Source organism: Haliotis rubra, unplaced genomic scaffold, assembly GCF_003918875.1.
Source record: "Haliotis rubra isolate DU_JTF1 unplaced genomic scaffold, ASM391887v1 Scf387, whole genome shotgun sequence".
Lineage (NCBI taxonomy): Eukaryota > Metazoa > Mollusca > Gastropoda > Lepetellida > Haliotidae > Haliotis > Haliotis rubra.
This window is the reverse complement of record NW_025767065.1, coordinates 417,636-437,372: the sequence shown is the minus strand read 5'-3', so window position 1 is coordinate 437,372 and position 19,737 is coordinate 417,636. Positions and strand designations below refer to the sequence as shown.

The following is a 19,737-nucleotide window of genomic DNA, read 5'->3' as shown; positions in this document are numbered from 1 at the left end:
CATCATGTTCTCATCCAGGCTGATTTGGTCAACTGCGTGTCGTACTCTTGCATTGCAGGCTTCTAAAGCTGTTTTCCCTGTATATAGACTGTTTCATAACAACAAGTTCTTGTCTTTTTCGACAGCATCTTCGATGGTAAAATTACACCTATTTTGTTGTATGTATCGGAAATATGGGGCTTTAAATATAATGACTGTATTGAAAAGGTGCAAACATCCTATTTCAAACGTTTCCTGTGTGTTGGGAAATTCGCATCGAATAAGGCAATATTAGGCGAAATTGGTAGTACCAATATGTTTGTTTTAAGTAGACACAGAGCTGTTAAATATTGGATTAAATTGGTTAGACTGGGTGTAAACAGATATCCACATCAATGTTATAACATGTTGACAGAACTGGATGACAGAAGTAAAAGGAACTGGGTTTCAGATATCCGTCTCTTACTGTTTGCCTGTGGGTATTCACACGTATGGTTATACCCAACTGATCGAGATGAAAAATTGTTCTAGTATGTGTTCAAGCAAGGATTAGTGGATATTTATGTCTTTATGTCTTAACTATAGTCTTGTAAAATTAGGATTTTACCCTGAGGCGTATATTACATACCTGTTTCATGATAACACGTTACTGAAGGTATTTTGTAAATTCCAAATTTCTCTACATAATTTGAATGTGAATGCAACCAGACGAAATAAGGATGCTGAAAGACAGCACACTTTAATTTATGTAACCATTGTAACAGCGGACAAGTCCAGGATGAATTTCATATTTTACTACAATGTCCAGAATTTAATGATTTGAGAATAAAGTATTTAAGATTTCTCGATGGCAAATATGTATGTAAATCCCAAATGGTAAATATATTTAATTCACAAAATAGACATACCGTTAAAGCAGTAGCAACATTTCTGAAATGTGTATTCTCCAAAAATGTTTGAAACAGTGTTTAAATATAGCTTTTCTATTTTCTTACGACGTAACAACAAAAGTGTGGTAACAACAATTGTAACATGGGCCAGTTGGCCAATATTACTGAATAGAATCTGTCTGTCTGTCTGTCTGTCATGTGGGGAATCGAACCCGAGACTTCGGCGTAACGAGGGAACGCTTTAACCACGAGACTACCCCACCGCCACCGGACACAGTGAATGCTAAATCAAGGTATGGGGTTAATAAGGGTAGTATTTCATAGGTGTTTGATGCGGATCCCAATGCTCGGTGTAATGCTGAGGTTATTTTATCTAGGCGTCGACATGGACAAGCAGACTCGGTGGATGATTTACACATACTGAACAGTATCGTGTGTGGATGCGCATTGTTCCCGGACGTGAAGGGTCTCTTTGTGAAACCTAATTACCTTCCTTCTTGTTTGAAGAGGTGTTGTGTTCTTCAAGGGTAAGAGTATCCATTGGGGGCCAGTCACACAGGCCCCGGATGTCAGGTCACACAGGCCCCGGATGTCAGTGCAGACTGTCGAAATACGCGTTTGATCGTCTGTTGTTTCTCGGTGTTTTCTTATCAGAGGGCATGCGGGTTGGAATACAAGACAGTTAATTTATAGTTATTAGTTTAGTGCACTGACACCGGGTGGCACTCCTGCCCGAGGTCTGTCAGATGTTCGGAGTGTTAAAGGTCTAAACGCATTAACCACAAGGCTACCCCACCGCCCCTGTTAGTGAATGAATGGATGGCTATTGTTTCAATATTCCAGCCATATAACGACAGCGAACACCAGAAATGGGCCTCACACTTTGCACCTATGTGGAGAATGCAACCCGAGTCTTAAAGCGGACGCAGTAACCACGAAGCTACCACCACAGCCACACTACTCCAGATATACGCCCGCGTAAAACCCGCATTTGTGACTAAATATTCAGTTATACAACCTTGTGCCGAACTTGTCTCAAGGGAAGGTTTGTCCATTCGTAGGCGAACTGTATTCGTCATATTTTGGTTATGTCGAACTTCACACAACTCGAAGTATTTACGCAGACTCCTGCGACGTCGATACAACGACGTTTAACTATATGAATAATACTTAACCCTAAAAGTCTCGCTCATGATTTCCTTTATAGATTGTGTTATTGTATTTTGGAAAACGAATCGATTCCATGTATTTCCCGGTTACGTAGAAAAGGATTGTAAATGATTATATTGTCTGGGAAATGCACCCGATTATTTGGCCTTTGGCAACAGAACAAAAAACAAATATTATTTATAGATTTTAAATATTGGGCTTGTAGATTTTCAGGTAGATGGCTAACGTTGTTAGTTGTATCTCTTGACCATTTCTGTTGGGCACCTGATCCTTGACCTGATCCTTGACCTGATCCTTGACCGGACCTGTGTGTTGTGTGACAACTAAGCACTGCAATCGAAGACCTGGCTTAGATATCCAGAAATATGGATAATATAGATATTCAAACATAGACTAAATATGACACGTGGCTTGCAGCATGAAGCACGATACTATCTCATGTTTTCACACCCTGCTAACTAACACTGACTGTCAAATGAAACGTTGGTGAGTGGTAATGCTACCCCTACAGCTGGTCATGGTTACACCTTTTTAGTGATCCACCCGTGAAGGTCGGGGGTAGAATTGGTCTTCAGTACCCCATGCTTGTCGTAAGAGGCGACTAACGGGATCAGGTGGTCAGGCTCGCGTTGGTTGATACATGTCATCGTATCCAAATTGCGTAGATCGATGCCCATGCTGTTGATCACCGGATTGTCTGGTCCAGACTTGAATATTTAGAGACAGCCGCCATATAGGTGGAATATTGCTGAGTGCGGCGTAAACCTAGACTCAATCACTCACTGTTTTAGTGATCCACTCGTATTTGCTATGACTAATGTAACTTTTAGGTCCCTCGGAATCTGGTTCGTCAGATATTCCAGACTGATCATTCTCTGGCGTTGACGTCTTGAACTCCACACACTGCATTCCAGTGGTTTGTTCTGTATACCCGCGAGGGCCGTGTTTCAGGAATGCTTCAGCGTGGGTCTGGCTGCTATTCTGGAGGTAACAGTTTTCTGCAGGAAGCTGTCAAGATGCACAATGGCCGTGTGATATATTGCATCCATAACTATCTTAGACAACAACGTATTGATGACTTAGTCCTAGTCCCAAGCGTATCATCGGAAGGAACATGGTGCAACAAATTGTCTGAACCACATTAAATACTCAACACCTTCCCAGAATCAAGCTTCAATTGGATATCACGTGACAGATTGAGTAGACGATGCGCATGCGCAGAAGTATTCCTTAAAGTTCGGAATATATTTGGCCCCGAAACAATGCTTTTGATGCAGTAATAGTTGGAAATATGTGCATGTTAGAGGAACGTTTATTTGTCTTGCTATTTTGTGTTTTGTGAAGATGTACAACGATGTCTCAATTTTCAGATTCGTCTTGCCACTGACGTCTCACTCTTCTCAGTGTCCGTGCAATAGGCTCGAGTTATGCCATCCGTCAAAGGTCGTCTTTGATGTAAATGTGTCTGGCGAGCTGAGATCCCATTACCTTCTTGTCTATACACACACACTTTTACTAAGAGTCTTGTCATTCGGTAAGCCTCTCGTTCCTGTCGCTTGCATCCATCTCAGAGAAGCACTGAACTGTGAATTGGTTCTTTATCTCGTAATGGAGGCAGTGAGAGAAAACCTGAAGAGTAAATGTTGCAAGGCCTAAGCCCTGACTGGTTCGTTATCTGCCTTGCGTGTGTAGCCACTTGGGCAATCATGTAGACTGTGTAGTAGACGGAGTCCAGTCTGGTCGGTAACCTGACTTGGTGCTTAAAAGAAGGGACAAATACCATTAGGCATTTGTCGTACACCATTGACCCGTCTGTGCTTTTAATCTCCATGGTGACCTTCTGTCAGAACAAGTGAGGGCTCTGGTAAGAATTCCTCTAAAATGAGTGTTATTTAAAGTTATAACGTTATAACGAGGGAGTTGCCTGTGAGCGAGAACATCTGCAACATACACGCATAAGTCAAAGTCAAATTGTCAAACAGTACAACGTTTTACCGTTACAACATGCGTGTCATCAATGTCGACACGGAAGATGGGGTACCGAGTGGTTAAAGTGTTCGCTCGTCACGCCGAAACCTGGGGGTCGATTCCTCGCATGGGTGAATGTGTGAAGTCCAATTCAGGTGTCCCCAGTCCGTGTCCTTACTGTCATATTGCTAAAACCATACTCACTCACTCTTGTCCTCTCCCATATCTGGTGTCAACACTCGCGATACTGCTAGAATATTGCCCGAAGCGAATAAAACCATATTGATATTTTACCTACTGAAGAAGAACTTGTTAAAGAAATGTTAACCCCTAAAGAATAGAACACAAGACACACTTCCAGGTGTAGTTATTGTGGTATCAGCTATTCTAGTATGAACTGTACCACCCTAAATGGGCCTCTATCCCCAACAGGGCCCCAGTCCTATTTATAGTGTAAGGGGGAATAACTCTGTTTGCCCTTTGTGCTAGTGAGTTGAGAGCACATGGCCACTGCCTTGCCGTGCTTGTTATGTAAGCCCATCTTGAGCTAGAATAAACCCACATACTTCAGTGATAATTGTCCTTCATATCACCACAGTTATATTTCAGTAGTTAAGATTACCTCTACCAGCAATCCCTACGCATATATGCGCTATGTAATCGACTAGCAGCACCTGTCGAATTGTCGCCCTTTGGATGAATAAACAATATTATTCAAAGCGCGACAATGCGACACAGCGGCATTTTGGTCATTTGTCGAATTGTCGCACTTTGAACAATATTTTTTTGTTCCTACAAAGGGCGACAACCCGACACTGTCGCTTCTAGTTTATGATCGATCATGATTCGGATTCCTATTTGAAGATCCGGGTTAGAATTGGTCTCAAGTCAAAACATTGACTACACAACAGTCTCGTCCTTGCAAACACGTCGTGCAGCGTGCTCTGTCGTACAGCTTACTCTCACAAACGGAAATCTGGAAATGGTGGAAATCTCAAAACGAGGCTCGGCCGCTAGAAAAGTTTGGCGGTCTGGTACGGACTTGATATTACATCAATCACATTGTGCGTTACAAGCATACACTGAATAAGCACAATAAACACATAGCAAGTGTAACCAGTGAGTCAGATGCATTGTGAACCATTTTACGACCTCATCAAACAGGGGCAGTCTGTGACGTCTTAGTTAAGGTCATGTTGCCTAAACCTCGCCATAAAACATAGAAATATGATTTTATTACAGTTTAAAATTAAAATTCAATTGTGGTTTGCAGCAGCCCATGCTTGTCGTAAGAGGTGGCTAACGGAATCGGGTGGTCAGGCTCGCTGACTTGACTTGACTTGTCTTTGTATCCCAGTTGCATAGATCGATGTCCATGGTGTTGACCACTGGATTGTCTGGTCCAGATTCGATTATTTACAGACCTCCACCATATTGGTGGAATATTGCAGAGTGCAGCGTTGAACAACAAACAAAACAAACACGGGATCCTAGGTACGGTAACATTTTTTCATCCCCATGGAAACTGGGCTTGGGATGGGAATGGATCATCGCCCACAGCTGATAAGGGTATCCTCACGATGTTTTAAAATAAAATCTCCAGGAATTATTACCACAGTCAATTCGAATATGTTCCAATGTCGTAATGCTACATTCGTACCTGACCATGCCATGAGAGGTTCTGAATGACCATACCGACTGGTTCCATAGGTCAGCGGAGTGAGCCGAGGGGCATCCCGAGTGTTGCAACCCCGGAATAACCTCTATAAAACTTCTACCATTTACACAGCTGATTCGCTAGGAGTGACAGGGAGCGATAGACATGGTTTACCTGGAATCCTGACATTTGTTAACGCCGGGATGCCCTCATTCCACCCTTCATCTGGGGGGCGAACTCGGGAAGAAGGGGCAAATAGTGGCGACGACCTTCCTGTACCAACACAGCTTGCCTTACACCACGCTGTGTTATCTCAACTGTGATTGGTTGCAGTAGACAGGATTCCTTCATGACCAATGGCGGCGTCATTACAAACTGCCGAAAACCAATACGACATTGTCGTGATAAGAGCATTTTGGGCCGAATGTATAACAAATGTCACACAATGTGTGCATTCTTATCTGCATTGTATGCATTCAACATATGCATGCATGTGCAGATCAGTATTACATTAGCTATTTCTGAAACAACGATAAGTCGTCTAAACAGACACAAAGTGATAGAATTACACCATATGTGTAAAACTGATAATGGTATAGAGATATGTAATGCAGCAAATATCGAGCATCACAGTGTGATATTTACGGTTGATATGGGATAACCTTTTCTGAAGAGGCTTTATAAACAACCGTCGCGTCTTGCGTCCAAATTTCAGTACATCTATCTCTGTTCGCTTTATAAAGGGCACAAGGTGACTACAATCAGGGAGTAATCAACTATATCTGTAGATGTCACCGTCAGGGTGGTCAGGGTTCTGCTTCACAAATCAGTTTTAGCATTTATACAGTCCCAAATATGGGCATATGAGTACAGTCTGGATAATCCGATGAAACAGACTGCAGTTTTAGCGTTAATACGGTCTTAAATATGAAACGGCAACGGAAGATAATAAACAGTCCGGATAATCCGTAGAACCAGATATTTAAAGAAAAGTAAGCGTTTGTTTCATTCATAAACAGCTGAACTTATGCTAAACGATGGCATCCTGAAAACGAAACGGACAATACGTTCTCAAATATTTACGCCAATTTGTGGCCGTGTGCTAGCTTTGTGGTACACAATACGTCAGTAATATTGATATGAATGACTACTGAGTATTGTTTTATGTCGGTATAAAGCCAGCTATTCTCAGCTATTGTATCGCAACTATGAGGCAAAATCAAAATCGTCTCATCAATCACATTAGGAGCACTGGCTGATGTTGTGGCCACATTACTAAAACTAGCTAACCATGTAGCTTCCAGAATGTCCCCGACACCGAAGTAACATGGAACCCTGTATAGATAGAAGTAAGTTATGAAAACATCATATAACAGCCGTGCGTGCGAGCTGAGTGAGGTCAAAGTGACTGTGAAAGAGACAACCCCGCTTGGGGTTTAATGGTTTCGTAAATTTGAATCAATGATTCGACGGGGCAATGATATGTTAACATAAACCCCAATGGAGAACTGGCTTATGTGAATATCTTATGGGCACTATGCTTATGAGCTGATGGGCGCCATGTGAAAGTGACAGGTCCATCACCTGCTAAAGGAAACAGGAAGTCCTTCTGGAACTGATGACCATCCTGGAACCTGGATGTAGAGGCATATCCTGCTGTTGTTGGCGTCCTATAAGAAATAATCGTACTCTGCCAGAACTAAATTATCAGTATATATTCAGTGTTCAGATGGACTAATGGTTTATGTTGGAACTTGGTTTTATACCAACAAAGCAATGTTATGTAATCAGCAATTCTAAAAATAGCTACGTTTACAAATTAATACAAATTGCTAAAAAGGTAATAATATGGCATTACAAATTCATAGACAGTACAACACAAAAGCAGTAATGACAGCAATAAAGACAACGATGGTAATATTCGCTGCAACAATGGTCAAGTTTCCAATTAGGCTTAGGCTGAGTATACAGAGTGAGATTCATCTCCACATAATTGCTGGACTGCTTGAGATGCAATGCGAGATGAGAGGCAAGACTAAGCTCCCCTTATAAACCTAAGAAAGAAACTCATGAAGATTCTAACTCCTTGATTTAGAATAAAAGAAATGCCCATAGGGTCGTAGCAAATTCCAGAAATCTGCCTAAATATAGCACAAGTCTGATATAGAACACGCCAAATGTCCACATAATATACAATGTGTTACACTTGGAATATTATTATGCAATGAATAACACTGCAACATAACTCAGGTTTAACTTAGACAAGCGTTTGCATCACACTTAATATCTCCACCCAGACTTCTGTCAGGCAAATATTCCTATGTGCAAAGTGTTTAGTTCCTCGAGTAAACGTAAAGCCTTTACGCCATATTTGTCCTTGCTCTCGGGTTTCTTAGTAGTATAGTGGTCGTTTGGGTGCACATGTACTCGGTATTACGGTGTGAGACAGTGCTGAGGTAAATATCTCTACACAAATACATATCTACATATATACACACATATATTTCCACATACACACACATCATGGTGAGCACCACACCGGGTCCATTGTCCACCTCTGACCTTCTCCCAACCACGTTCTACTCAGGCTGGCTGTTTTCCCAATCTGACCTTTCTGGCACGTGCCACCCTGTGTTATAACAGCTATATGTCCATCTGACGTCACAATGCTCAAGGAGTGAGAGTCGTTATATCAGAAGAGTAGTCTATTGGTACTCAGTGCTTGGTAATATACAAAGTTTCACGACAGAAGACTTGTAGTTATTTTCATATGTTTTCATATTGTCACATGTGCGTACGTATACGTCAATTTAATATCTAAATCCATCACTTTGCTTCAGACTACTAATTCCTATACAAGTTCAAATGTTCCTATATACGGATAGAGGTTTGGCAGTGATTGTGACAGCCTTGGACTTGATAAGGATGACATACTTTTTCCCAGACACTAAGAGTAGAAATGTTTAAACCAGCTGTTATTTTTGTGTCGCTGGTGTTGATTGTCGGCGGTGACATCTACGACATCTGCACCTCCCTCCAATGGGAGGGAATTCAGTTTGTTGTCACGGGGACGGAGGAGGCAGGGATACCTACCATGATCCAGGTGAGCTATATCCAACAGTTGTCCTGGTGAGCTATGTACTACAAGGCTCTAGGGGAGTTGAAGACTGTACTTGTCACACTGAGCTACATACTATGAGATATGTCAGCCAACTGATGCAGGCGAGATATCCCTCTCTATTGTGATGAGGCTGGACATCCTCATTGATCCTACATTGTTCTAAAGGCATATAGTATCCATATTTGTATGGAGTGGAGTGGAGTGAGTTTGGCTTTACGCCGCCGTATTCCAGTAATATCACGGCGGGGGACACCAGAAATGGGCTTCACACATTGTACCCATGTGGGGAATCGAACCCGGGTCTTCGGCGTGACGAGCGAACGCTTTAACCACTAGGCTACCCCACCGCCCCTTGTTTGTATGGAGCCTCATGAGGCCTTATTGAAGACAACACGCCCATACTCAAACTTCAACGATAAGACTTGATTATGTTTCATAATATTTTATAATATCTTATTATTATGGGAATTGCTGCAAAATCCAGCAAGAGACGTGACGAAAGTGCAAACCGCTTGATGAAATATTCCTATACTCAATCTACGGTTATAAGGAACTCAAATGTCCTCTAATTGTAGAAGGCCGGGTGGGACAACTTGGGAATGGCCAGCGAGTCCTAACTTGACACATAGAAGGAAGCGAGCTACAAAGACATATTTTATATCATTGGAAAGATCTCGGGGAGATGAACTCAAAAAGTTCATGTGCCAGTGCGCGCACGTGTTCATAAGCTCACAAATGGGCTCTGAAAATGCATTTCTGCAGAAATTACTGGCAGAATTAATTTTTTCCGCAGAAATTTCTGGCAGATTTTTTTTTTACCGCAGAAATTTCTGGCAGAAATTTTTTATTTCACTACCAGAATTGTCTTAATTGAAAAATATTAGACACCATTTTAGGATAATTCAATATGGACTTTATTTAAATGATGTTACTTTCTCCTGTAAACAACTTCAAGTTTGAGGGGATAATGGTTCCCAGAAGTAGATCGCCGCACAAATCTTACAAGGCATATTTTAACATCTTATCAAGACGAAATGAAAATAAAAATAATATGGTGATTTTTTTTATACATCTTTTATTCACGTTCTGTATAACATGAGTTTCACTGGACGAAGTTACAGTCATTTCATGTTAGACATGAACCCTGTTGCCAAATGTTTCAGAGATAGATCCTCTCGGAGAAATATGTGTCCTATATATATATATATAAATATTTGTCAGGGTTGAGATTGCGATCTGATCGGAGATTCTACCAGTAGAGACTTTACCAGTATCCTACTAGTAGAGATTGAAATCGGATCCTACCTGTCAGATCCGATTCTACCAGTACAATTTCCAATTCAACTGGTAGAAACCCTGATTGTTCTGTAGGCAAACAACACTTTATTTGCTGAACAATAATATTCATTTGTTATGCATGTTATTTTAATATGTGAAAAATGTAAAGATATTCAAATAATTCCATATCAATGTATCTCACTTTAATACAAATTGCATTAATTGATAATGTCCTAATCATGACCATTTTGTTGATACAAACTATGGTTTCACATATGAAAAAATCATATGTAGGATCAGAATGGAGCTTCCACTGGTAGAGATTGCAATTGCATAGGTTATTCTATATAATAAGTTTCTACCAGTACTGACTCCGCTTGCAATCTCTACCCTGGCATATATATCATCTCTCTATATATACATTGTATATAGTTTAGGTGAATGAATTCATGTATTCAAATCATTGAACGCTTATTATTAGCATATATTCTGAACAACATGAAAAACCCTCAGTCTTTTCCTATAAATATAAATGCATTCAATATGTTTGGACACATACTAGATACATAATAACAATATTTGATCATTTACATATTCCTAGAAATGCCTCCATCAACACGCTCAACATGACCAGCGTACCGAACTGAGATGATAAACAATACCTAAGCGACAATGTATCACTGTTCAAAGTGACAATACCCGAGAAAATCTAATTGTTTTCACACCTGATAATTTGTTGTTTATGGGGCTGTCCCTACAAGCGGCCACCGTCCCGGTTCGGTTGTCCCTGGTGGCCACAGCAATTAACAATTGCGTAATCCAGAGAGCGGCCACTCAGGGGGAAAACACCAAAACAATGTCGGGTGGTGCCGCATGGACCTTACACGTCTTTTGGGTTCTATCCAGTAGGTTTTATCGGTTCAGTTAAACACCAGATGATGATATTTTGTTGATTGTAGGAAGACATTAACAGAGAACTTTGTAATGAAACATACATTTGGTCCGCACAATTAAATTTCACAAGTTATAGCTTTATAAATATTCTCTTTCATGTATTAAAAATACTTTTTTTTCTAAACGATGCATAGCTTGATAGTTTATCCATGTATATTGTGGTATTACACAAATATGATATTAAGCAGCATGCGCAAACATATTTAAGTCATATGTCTGCACCCCCAAGTACTTACAATGTCGTATCGGAAATATTCATTGTCCTGCAGCAACAACAGGTGTGCATACCATGCAGATTTTTTGTGGTACAGGAAAAGGTAGGCAACGGCTCAGTGTCCAAGCAAACATATGTTGCTGGGTAATCTACGATAAGGGTTACTATAATTCATTGCAAATGACAAAACTCTATTAGAGAGGGGGTAATCATAATTATCAAAAGGAGCAGGTGCCCACTCTTTGCACAGATCAGACTTTACAGGGAATAAATAAAACAACATGTAGGCGTGCATCAAAGGGATTAACAGCAGCAACTATAGGATAGTGGTAATAAAGCAGTGACAACAGGAGGAAGTCAAATGTCCAAGAAGTAGAAAATATACATGGCTGGAATGCTCTGCTAAGTTGTTGCTATCAGTTCATTGTATGCAGATGGGATGAGATATCCTTCATCTCTGTTGATGGAGGGCTTGTGTCCGCGGATTTGAACTGCTTAATCCATGTTGATGTATATATAAGTCTGCTACAGCACCTCAGTCTCGCTTGACAACGGTACAATAATCTATACTGAAACGCCGCATCCTATATAATATAGACGTTGTCATCCATGAAGCGAAAATGTGTTGAAAGAACGATATGAATTTAAGTCACTAACGTGAGGCTCTAAAATCATATGGTGGTGTGCAAATCATATGCGCTTAATTCGTGATTGGTATATTTTCTCATGATATTATTGTATGAATAATCGTTTCCTTTCACACTCGTATTGCAACACAAATCATAAAATAGATAAGATCAATATATTATGATCTCGGTAGCAACAGCATGGAGCGTGTTGTTCAGTGACAAAACGATGTGAAAATTCATCGAGGAGATACTTTGTCCTTGACCACCTCAGCATATATACTATACTTCACGGAAATGACGATTTATCTCCTTTAGACAATGAAAACCTTATAAAATCCGTTCAGAATTATATAACTGAAACTAACCGCTTTACGGAATTCAAGTAACAACCTATAAACATAAAATGCACTTGGTGTCTTGTTCTTTATTTTCTTTTCTTTATTTTCTTTTGTTTTGATTCATTCATTAATGTCCTAATGTCTGCTCCATAGAATTAAGTCAAGATAATAACGAACTATATGCGGAGAAGCATTGACATAGGCCATATGGCCTGTTTGCGAATCCTATTTCCAGTTTGTCATGTCGTGTATTATGAAAAATGTAAACATTAATGGAAATTTTAAAAAATACTGTTTAAATCACAATACTGTATAAATCTCGAACAACCTCTGCGTTTTGCAGGTATATATCGTAGCTTCAAAATACCGACTTTATGCATTTCATTTGTGCAATGGTACATTATGTTTAGCACTATCTATGTGCACAAACCAGCCGTTTCAACACATTACCTGAAGAGATATTTTCATAAGCAAGTTTTGCTCTTTTACTGATCCAATGTATAGGTTGTTTATTGCAACGGCAGTGTTAGGTAAACAAGAGATGTGGATGAATGAATCATTAGGACTGGTATATTTTCAAACAATTTAACACGATATTTTGTAGGAATCCTGGGTGACTAACATCATTTAAAAAAATCAGTGGTGACTCGACATTCACAATTGTCTCTAATTTCCCAGGAATGCGACAGCAAAATTGCTAATAAAAGCATACGGTCTTTTTGATAGCAACTTCTTGTTAATTGCATAGAGCAACGTTTCTTTGTAGGTTCTCACACCATGTTCAAGCTAACGGTGACAAAAACCAAGTGATTAGAATTGCTGTGACAAACATCGTGTACTTGAATAACAAGGGGTAGATAATTGGACGAGGCCAGGTGGGAAGTAAGAACAATAAATAGCACAGCCATGAAGCCGATAAGCAGGACGGATTAAGTTGTAAAAACAGTCATAAAAAACGGGTGCTGATTGAAGTCTATAGCTTGGTCAGCTCTTCGTAGGCTATGGTATGTAGTACCCTTCGTCAGTCACTACTCGTCACACGTTGCTTTATGCAAAGAACAAGAAGTTGCTATTAAGAAGCCGCATGCTAGAATGCTAATGAAACATACAATCATAATTGCTGTTCATGACGTTGTTGTATAATTTGTATATATATATATACAACCTACTTTATCTGACCTCGTACACCTGAAACATAGTGTATCGAATAGGTCCAACACAGAACTGAACCAAAACATCTAATGTCATGATGATATGAATTGCTTAAATTCCCCAAACCGGTCTTTGAGGTAATAACAGAAGTGTATATAGTTTTAGTTTCCTGATCATGAATCAGTTATTGTCATTCTGATGCAAATACCCCAAACCCAACAAGATCAGATCCAGATCAGTTGATCACACTGATTGCTAATTACCTAGAATAAACAAGAAGTGGCCCACACGCAGGTGTCTCATAAATTATCTGATACAGGTGAAAGGACGGTCAAATACACACTCTCCCAAATAATTAGCCATTACGAGTATTTACACAGGATGGTATTTGTCGGAATCGTTTATTACTGCTGTCTAGAACACATGTTTTCTACCCGCATTATGTTATTACACAACATAATGCAGGATTTGAAGAAGTGAAACATTTCAAGTTTTATACAATATGTATATACATACATCCCTGTCTCAGTTCACAACATTATAATACTGTAATCAGAACCCTTGACCTAAACACTCACCTACTACCTATGGAAGATTCGTTCTGTTAGTTCATTCCCGGGAAGACGACAACTGTGATGTTTAAAACAACAAATCAGTGAAGCATGCAAGGATTTTCAAGTCGACTGCCTCTGGAGAACACGGAGGTTCTGTGTGATTTTAAGCAGATGGATGATACTAAATTGTTAACCGGTAAATAAATTAAATACTCCCACGAACCATTATTTACACCCCTTAAAATACATATGACATTTTTATCCGTGACAAGTTTATCGATAACAAATAATTTATATACATTTGAATGTCATCATTCAACTGTAGAAATAGTTTCAGTGCAGTTCTTATCTAGGCACATCCATGATATCCGCGATGCAGCATTGTGTTTGCGGCTCACTCTAAACATGTATCCTATCTATACAAAGACACCTTCCTCCACGTGAAGTTGGAATGAACTTGCACTCTAACTGCTGATTTGCCATTTCGAAGGTGATGCATTGGATTGCGGATAAGCAGGATATATACCAATAATAACTAGTGAGTAAATATCAACAAATAATATAGTGAATTAAAATCAGTGTCAAAGGCAATCAGTAGTAGTGAGTTGAAATCAATCAATGTCAGTCAATAAGCAGTGAGCTGAAATCAATCAATGTCAGTCAATAAGCAGTGAGTTGATACCAATGGAAATCAACAACCAGTGAGTTCATATCATGTTCATATTACAATGTGAGTTGATATCATGAAAATGAACACCGATTTCGTTATGCAGTTCAGTTTATAGTATAACCCACCTCACTAATCCATTAAAACAACACGAGTCTACCTCGGCGAAACATCAAAGGATTTTCACTGTAATACCAAATGTCGTCTTAAGGGGAAGACACCTAATCCTGATTCGATTATTGCAAGACTGTTTGAAAAACAGCTTCATTGTGGTTTCAAGATTACACATCTGCCATATACAATTTAGTGTTCCATTGTACAGTTCGACTGACTCTACAAACAATAGAGATACATAAACCATACCAAAGGGACAACGGGACTCATGTCAGAGATGAAATGACTGCAACTTAGCGCAATGAAACTCATGTAATACAGAGTGTGAATAAACGATGTATAAAGAAATCATCAAATTATTTTTTTTATTTCATTTCGTCTTGATAAGATGTTAAAATATGCCTTGTAAGATTTGTGCGGCGATCTACTTCTGGGAACCATTTCCCCTCCCACTTGAAGTTGTTTACAGGAGAAAACAACATCATTTGAAGAAAGTCCATATTGAATTATCCAAAGATGGTGTCTAATTATTTTCAATTAAGACAATTCTGGTAGTGAAATGAAAATTTCTGCCAGAAATTTCTGCGGGAAAAAAAAATTCTGCCAGAAATTTCTGCGGTAAAAAAAAAAATCTGCCAGAAATTTCTGCGGAAAAAATTAATTCTGCCAGTAATTTCTGCAGAAATGCATTTTCAGAGCCCATTTGTGAGCTTATGAACACGTGCGCGCACTGGCACATGAACTTTTTGGGTTCATCTCCTCGAGATATTTCCAATGATATAAATTATGTCTTTGTAGCTCGCTTCCTTCTGTGTGTCAAGTTAGGACTCGCTGGCCATTCCTAAGTTGTCCCACCCGGCGACACTCATTACGGGTGACCATCCTCTATATATGTCCAGCCTCATGTATATGTTTAATACGTGAGTGAGTGAGTGATTGAGTTTAGTTTTACGCCGCACTCAGCAATATTCCAGCTATATGGCGGCGGTCTGTAAATAACCGAGTCTGGACAAGCTAAGCCAGTGATCAACAGCATGAGCATCGATCTGCGCAATTGGGATACGATGACATGTGTCAACCAAGTCAGCGAGCCTGGTCACCCGATCCCGTTAGTCGCCTCTTATGACAAGCATGGGTTACTGAAGATCAATATTCTAACCCGGACCTTCACGGGTAATGTTTAATACGAAGTTTAACCCAAATTAATCATCTGTCTGAGCCGCCGTGTACGTCTTCTGCAGAATTTGATCCAGTTCTCGTTTGACGCCAACAATAGTAGGATAGCTGCCTCTACATCCGGGTTCCAGGACGGTCATCAGTTCCAGAAGGACTTCCTGTTCCTGTATCAGCAGGTGACCGACTTGTCACTTTCACATGGCGCCCATCAGCTCATAAGCATAGTGGTCATAAGATATTCACATAAGCCAGTTCTCCATTAATTTGGGTTTTATGTTAACAAATCATTGCCCCGTTGTGATTGCAAATCACTGATTCAAATTTACGAAACCATTAGCGACAAGCGTATTCAGTTAGATCAAGACAACACGAGACGAGACTGTACAAACACATCACATACATGTTAAACCATCACGTCGTAAGGTCATCAGTATTTTTAAGTGTTTCTAATCTCAAACATCAGCTAGCAAGTGAGCCCGCGGGCGAAAAATCAAATCAACACAATATGTAAATAAAAGCTTTTTCGCTAACTGTATAAAATATGAAATTTCAAAATCTATGTCACTTGGTAATAGTCTTTAAATTATTTCATTATGTAGATCTTTACTTAGAAATCAATTTTGTTGTACTTTCTCGTGAGAGCGCACTGTTAACAGTATTTTTCATCACATCAGAGCTCAAGTTTCCAAAGCCACGTGTAGAGTTGACATACGGAAACTGTATATTATTTCACGTCGGAATTAACATTTATTGATCAAGATGAGAAACACAAAAACGTACGGATGGCCTAATCACAAAAGTTGTTACAATATTTTATTTAAATATTAACTTTGATTGTCTGAATGCAAGTTTTATTTAATTGACAGAAAACCGTTTATGTGATCGAAGAAGGAAAATGCCATGCAGAATATTTGGACAATGCTTTTCCACCTCACTGCCTTCCAAGTAAGACTCACAACAACTCGGCCCTCAGTCACACATGTTTCTGTCTGGTGTGATGTGATCGCTAGAGAACGTTCAATAAGAATAATGTTTCGCAATATGTAAATATTTGCAATGTGGCAAATATATACTTATTTCACGTGAAGGATCCCCTGTGTGGAATTCCCCCAAGATTAGGCCTCAAGTAACTACAAGACTTGCGTCTTGGTTCGTTGGAATATGTCTCCAGCAATCCATGCTTGTCGTAAGAGGCGACAAACCGCATCGGGTGGTCAGGGTCGCTGACTTGGTTGACACATAGTATCTCAATATAGATCGATGTTCATGATGTCAAATACTGGATCGTCTGGTCCAGACTGAATTACTTACAGGCCGTCGTTATATAGTTGGAATACTTGTCGGTGTGGCGTTAAAAAACAAAAACAAAGGTGGGATATTGCTGATGGCTTCGCTAAACAAACAAACAGAACAAAGCAACAATTCAACATTGTACATGTATGGTCTATTGGTTGGAATTATCATATAGTCCGAAAGTTGGCGTCCTCCTCTACAGGTAACTTCACGTGGACGTGGTGGAGGACCTGGTACGGCTTCCCAAAGATGGATGGCCAGTTGTGGATTTTCGGCTACGTTGGCCACGTGAACGACTTACAATACCACGTGCAGTTGTTTCTCGAATTCATGACGCCCGCGTCGCATCAGATCTTCGGAAAGTACAACAACGGTAAGCCGGATGTATTTTGAACATGCTGGATGCACCCAACACATTAATACACGATCTTTCATTTCATCAACGACCCGTGAAGATCCGGGTTAGAATTGATCTTCAATGACCCATAATCGTAAAAGGCGACTAACTGTGGTCAGGTTCGCTGACTTGGTTGACACGTGTCATCGTATCCCAATTGCGTAGATCGATGCTCATGATGTTGATCACTGGATTGTCTGGTCCAGACTCGATTATCTACAGACCGCCGCCATATAGCTGGAATATTGCTGAGCGCAGCGTACAACTAAACTCTAGTCACACGACTGAGCTGGTGTCCGAGGCCCCCAACATCCTGTGGCGGTTACTCCTTGACTATTCCAGTTCAGAATAGGTCTCATGGTATCATGGATTGATGTTCACAATATCAAACATCGGGTTTGTCTGGTCCAGACTCGATTACTTACAGACCACCATCATACAACTGGAATAATGCTGAGAAAGGCGTTAAACGAAATAGACCCAAAACTTTGTATCTATTGTTTTATCTATTATACTTTAATTGTTTTATTCAGAACCTAACAATGAAAGATTAGTATACTATAATTGCTGCATCTGTGTTGTGATTCAGAACCTTTCTTCTAAACCACTGAAGTCATGGACACCCAAAACTGTTTATCTATTGTTTTAATAACAATGATAGATTAGTATACTATAATTGCTGCATCAGTGTTTTGATAGAACCTTTCTTCAAAACCATACTATAATTGCTGCATCTGTGTTGTGATTCAGAACCTTTCTACCAAACCACTGAAGTCGTGAACACGACCCGTGGCATCAAGAACCCGGATGTATTCAGTCCTCCGCCGTCTTGCAAAGACGCTAAGCCACAGGTAAATGTATTAATTTGAAAACTGTCACAGTATTATTATAGTAGAACAGACAACGCATCTCTTCTGTGAAAGGGCGTCGAGGTAGTCTAATAATCGAAGCGTCACGGCGAAGACGCTGGTTCGAATCCCCACATGGCTACCATTTTCTGGTGTCCCCTGTCGTGATAGTGCTGGAATATTGCTAAAAGCGGGATAGAACCATATTCACTCACTCACCGTTCGTCCGTTAACCACAGGTTCGTATCACTGAAGACACAGTTTCTATTTTCCATAACGTATACTGTATGTAAAGACAAGATATCCCAGTGAGAGCATTTCTGTTCACATCATTCAATGTCACTCAACATTCTTGAATATATAGTTGCTGCTCTGTGTAAATCTGACATATTGTCTTTGCCAGGGAACGTACAAAACTCCCGTGTACCTCCTGGGTGCCACCTTCCCCCGGGAGTCGGCTGTGCCGTAGACTGTCCTTCCTCTTCCAGTCACCGACATCACTCTACGCACTTTGACTGAAAAGAAGAAACATATTTTTCCCTAAGAGCAGAAATAAAAATTAACGAGGCATCAATGCGCATTGGAATGCGTTCATGTTGTTTTAACGCTTGAGACACCTGGACTAGTGATGGACATCATGAGCACTTCACCAGCTAGAGGTATAACATGTGTTGAGACAGTTCAACTAGTGATGGAAGTCATGAGCACTTCACCAGCTAGAGGTATAACATGTGTTGAGACACCTCATCTAGTGATGGACATCATGAGCACTTCACCAGCTAGAGGTATAACATGTGTTGAGACAGCTCAACTAGTGATGGAAGTCATGAGCACTTCACCAGCTGGAGGTATAACATGTGTTTAGACACCTCAACTAGGTGATGGACAGCATGAGCACTTCATCAGCTAGAGGTATAACATGTGTTGAGACACTTCATCTGGTGATGGAAGTCATGAGCACTTCACCAGCTGGAGGCATAACATGTGTTTATACACTTCAACTGGTGATGGACACCATGAGCACTTCACCAGCTGGAGGTATATCATGTGTTGAGACACTTCATCTAGTGATGGACAGTCATGAGCACTTCACCAGCTGGAGGTATATATTGTGTTGAGACACTTCATCTGAGTGATGGACAGTCATAAGCACTTCACCAGCTGGAGGTATAACGTGTGTTGAGACACTTCATCTAGTGATGGAAGTCATAAGCACTTCACCAGCTGGAGGTATATCATGTGTTTAGACACTTCATCTGGTGATGGAAGTCATAAGCACTTCACCAGCTGGAGGTATGTCGTGTGTTGAGACACTTCATCTAGTGATGGACAGTCATG

At 40.2% G+C, this 19,737-nt stretch overlaps 1 protein-coding gene across 2 annotated transcripts; it reads left to right on the top strand.

The window, feature by feature from the left end:
- The first annotated feature begins 8,592 nt into the window (after positions 1–8,592).
- LOC124286604 lies at positions 8,593–18,979 on the top strand. 2 transcript variants are annotated; one of them, XM_046722980.1, is made up of 6 exons: positions 8,593–8,767; positions 15,927–16,037; positions 16,728–16,806; positions 17,357–17,527; positions 18,323–18,402; positions 18,803–18,979. In XM_046722980.1, exons 1-6 carry the CDS (start codon positions 8,624–8,626, stop codon positions 18,866–18,868), a joined length of 651 nt encoding a protein of 216 aa, XP_046578936.1. In that variant the 5' UTR covers positions 8,593–8,623; the 3' UTR covers positions 18,869–18,979. The 2 variants fall into 2 exon arrangements, with proteins under 2 accessions (XP_046578936.1, XP_046578935.1); XM_046722979.1 differs by having other exon boundaries at positions 18,302–18,402.
- Positions 18,980–19,737: the final 758 nt, after the last annotated feature.

What these genes read in the sequence shown, in the direction of transcription:
- LOC124286604 (XM_046722979.1), top strand. Translation starts at nt 8,624, where the DNA reads ATGTTTAAACCAGCTGTTATTTTTGTGTCGCTGGTGTTGATTGTCGGC. An exon ending in TCCTGTTCCTGTATCAGCAG is followed by an intron (nt 16,038 to 16,727) that starts GTGACCGACTTG and finishes TTTAATTGACAG; the next exon opens with AAAACCGTTTATGTGATCGA. An exon ending in TCCACCTCACTGCCTTCCAA is followed by an intron (nt 16,807 to 17,356) that starts GTAAGACTCACA and finishes CCTCCTCTACAG; the next exon opens with GTAACTTCACGTGGACGTGG.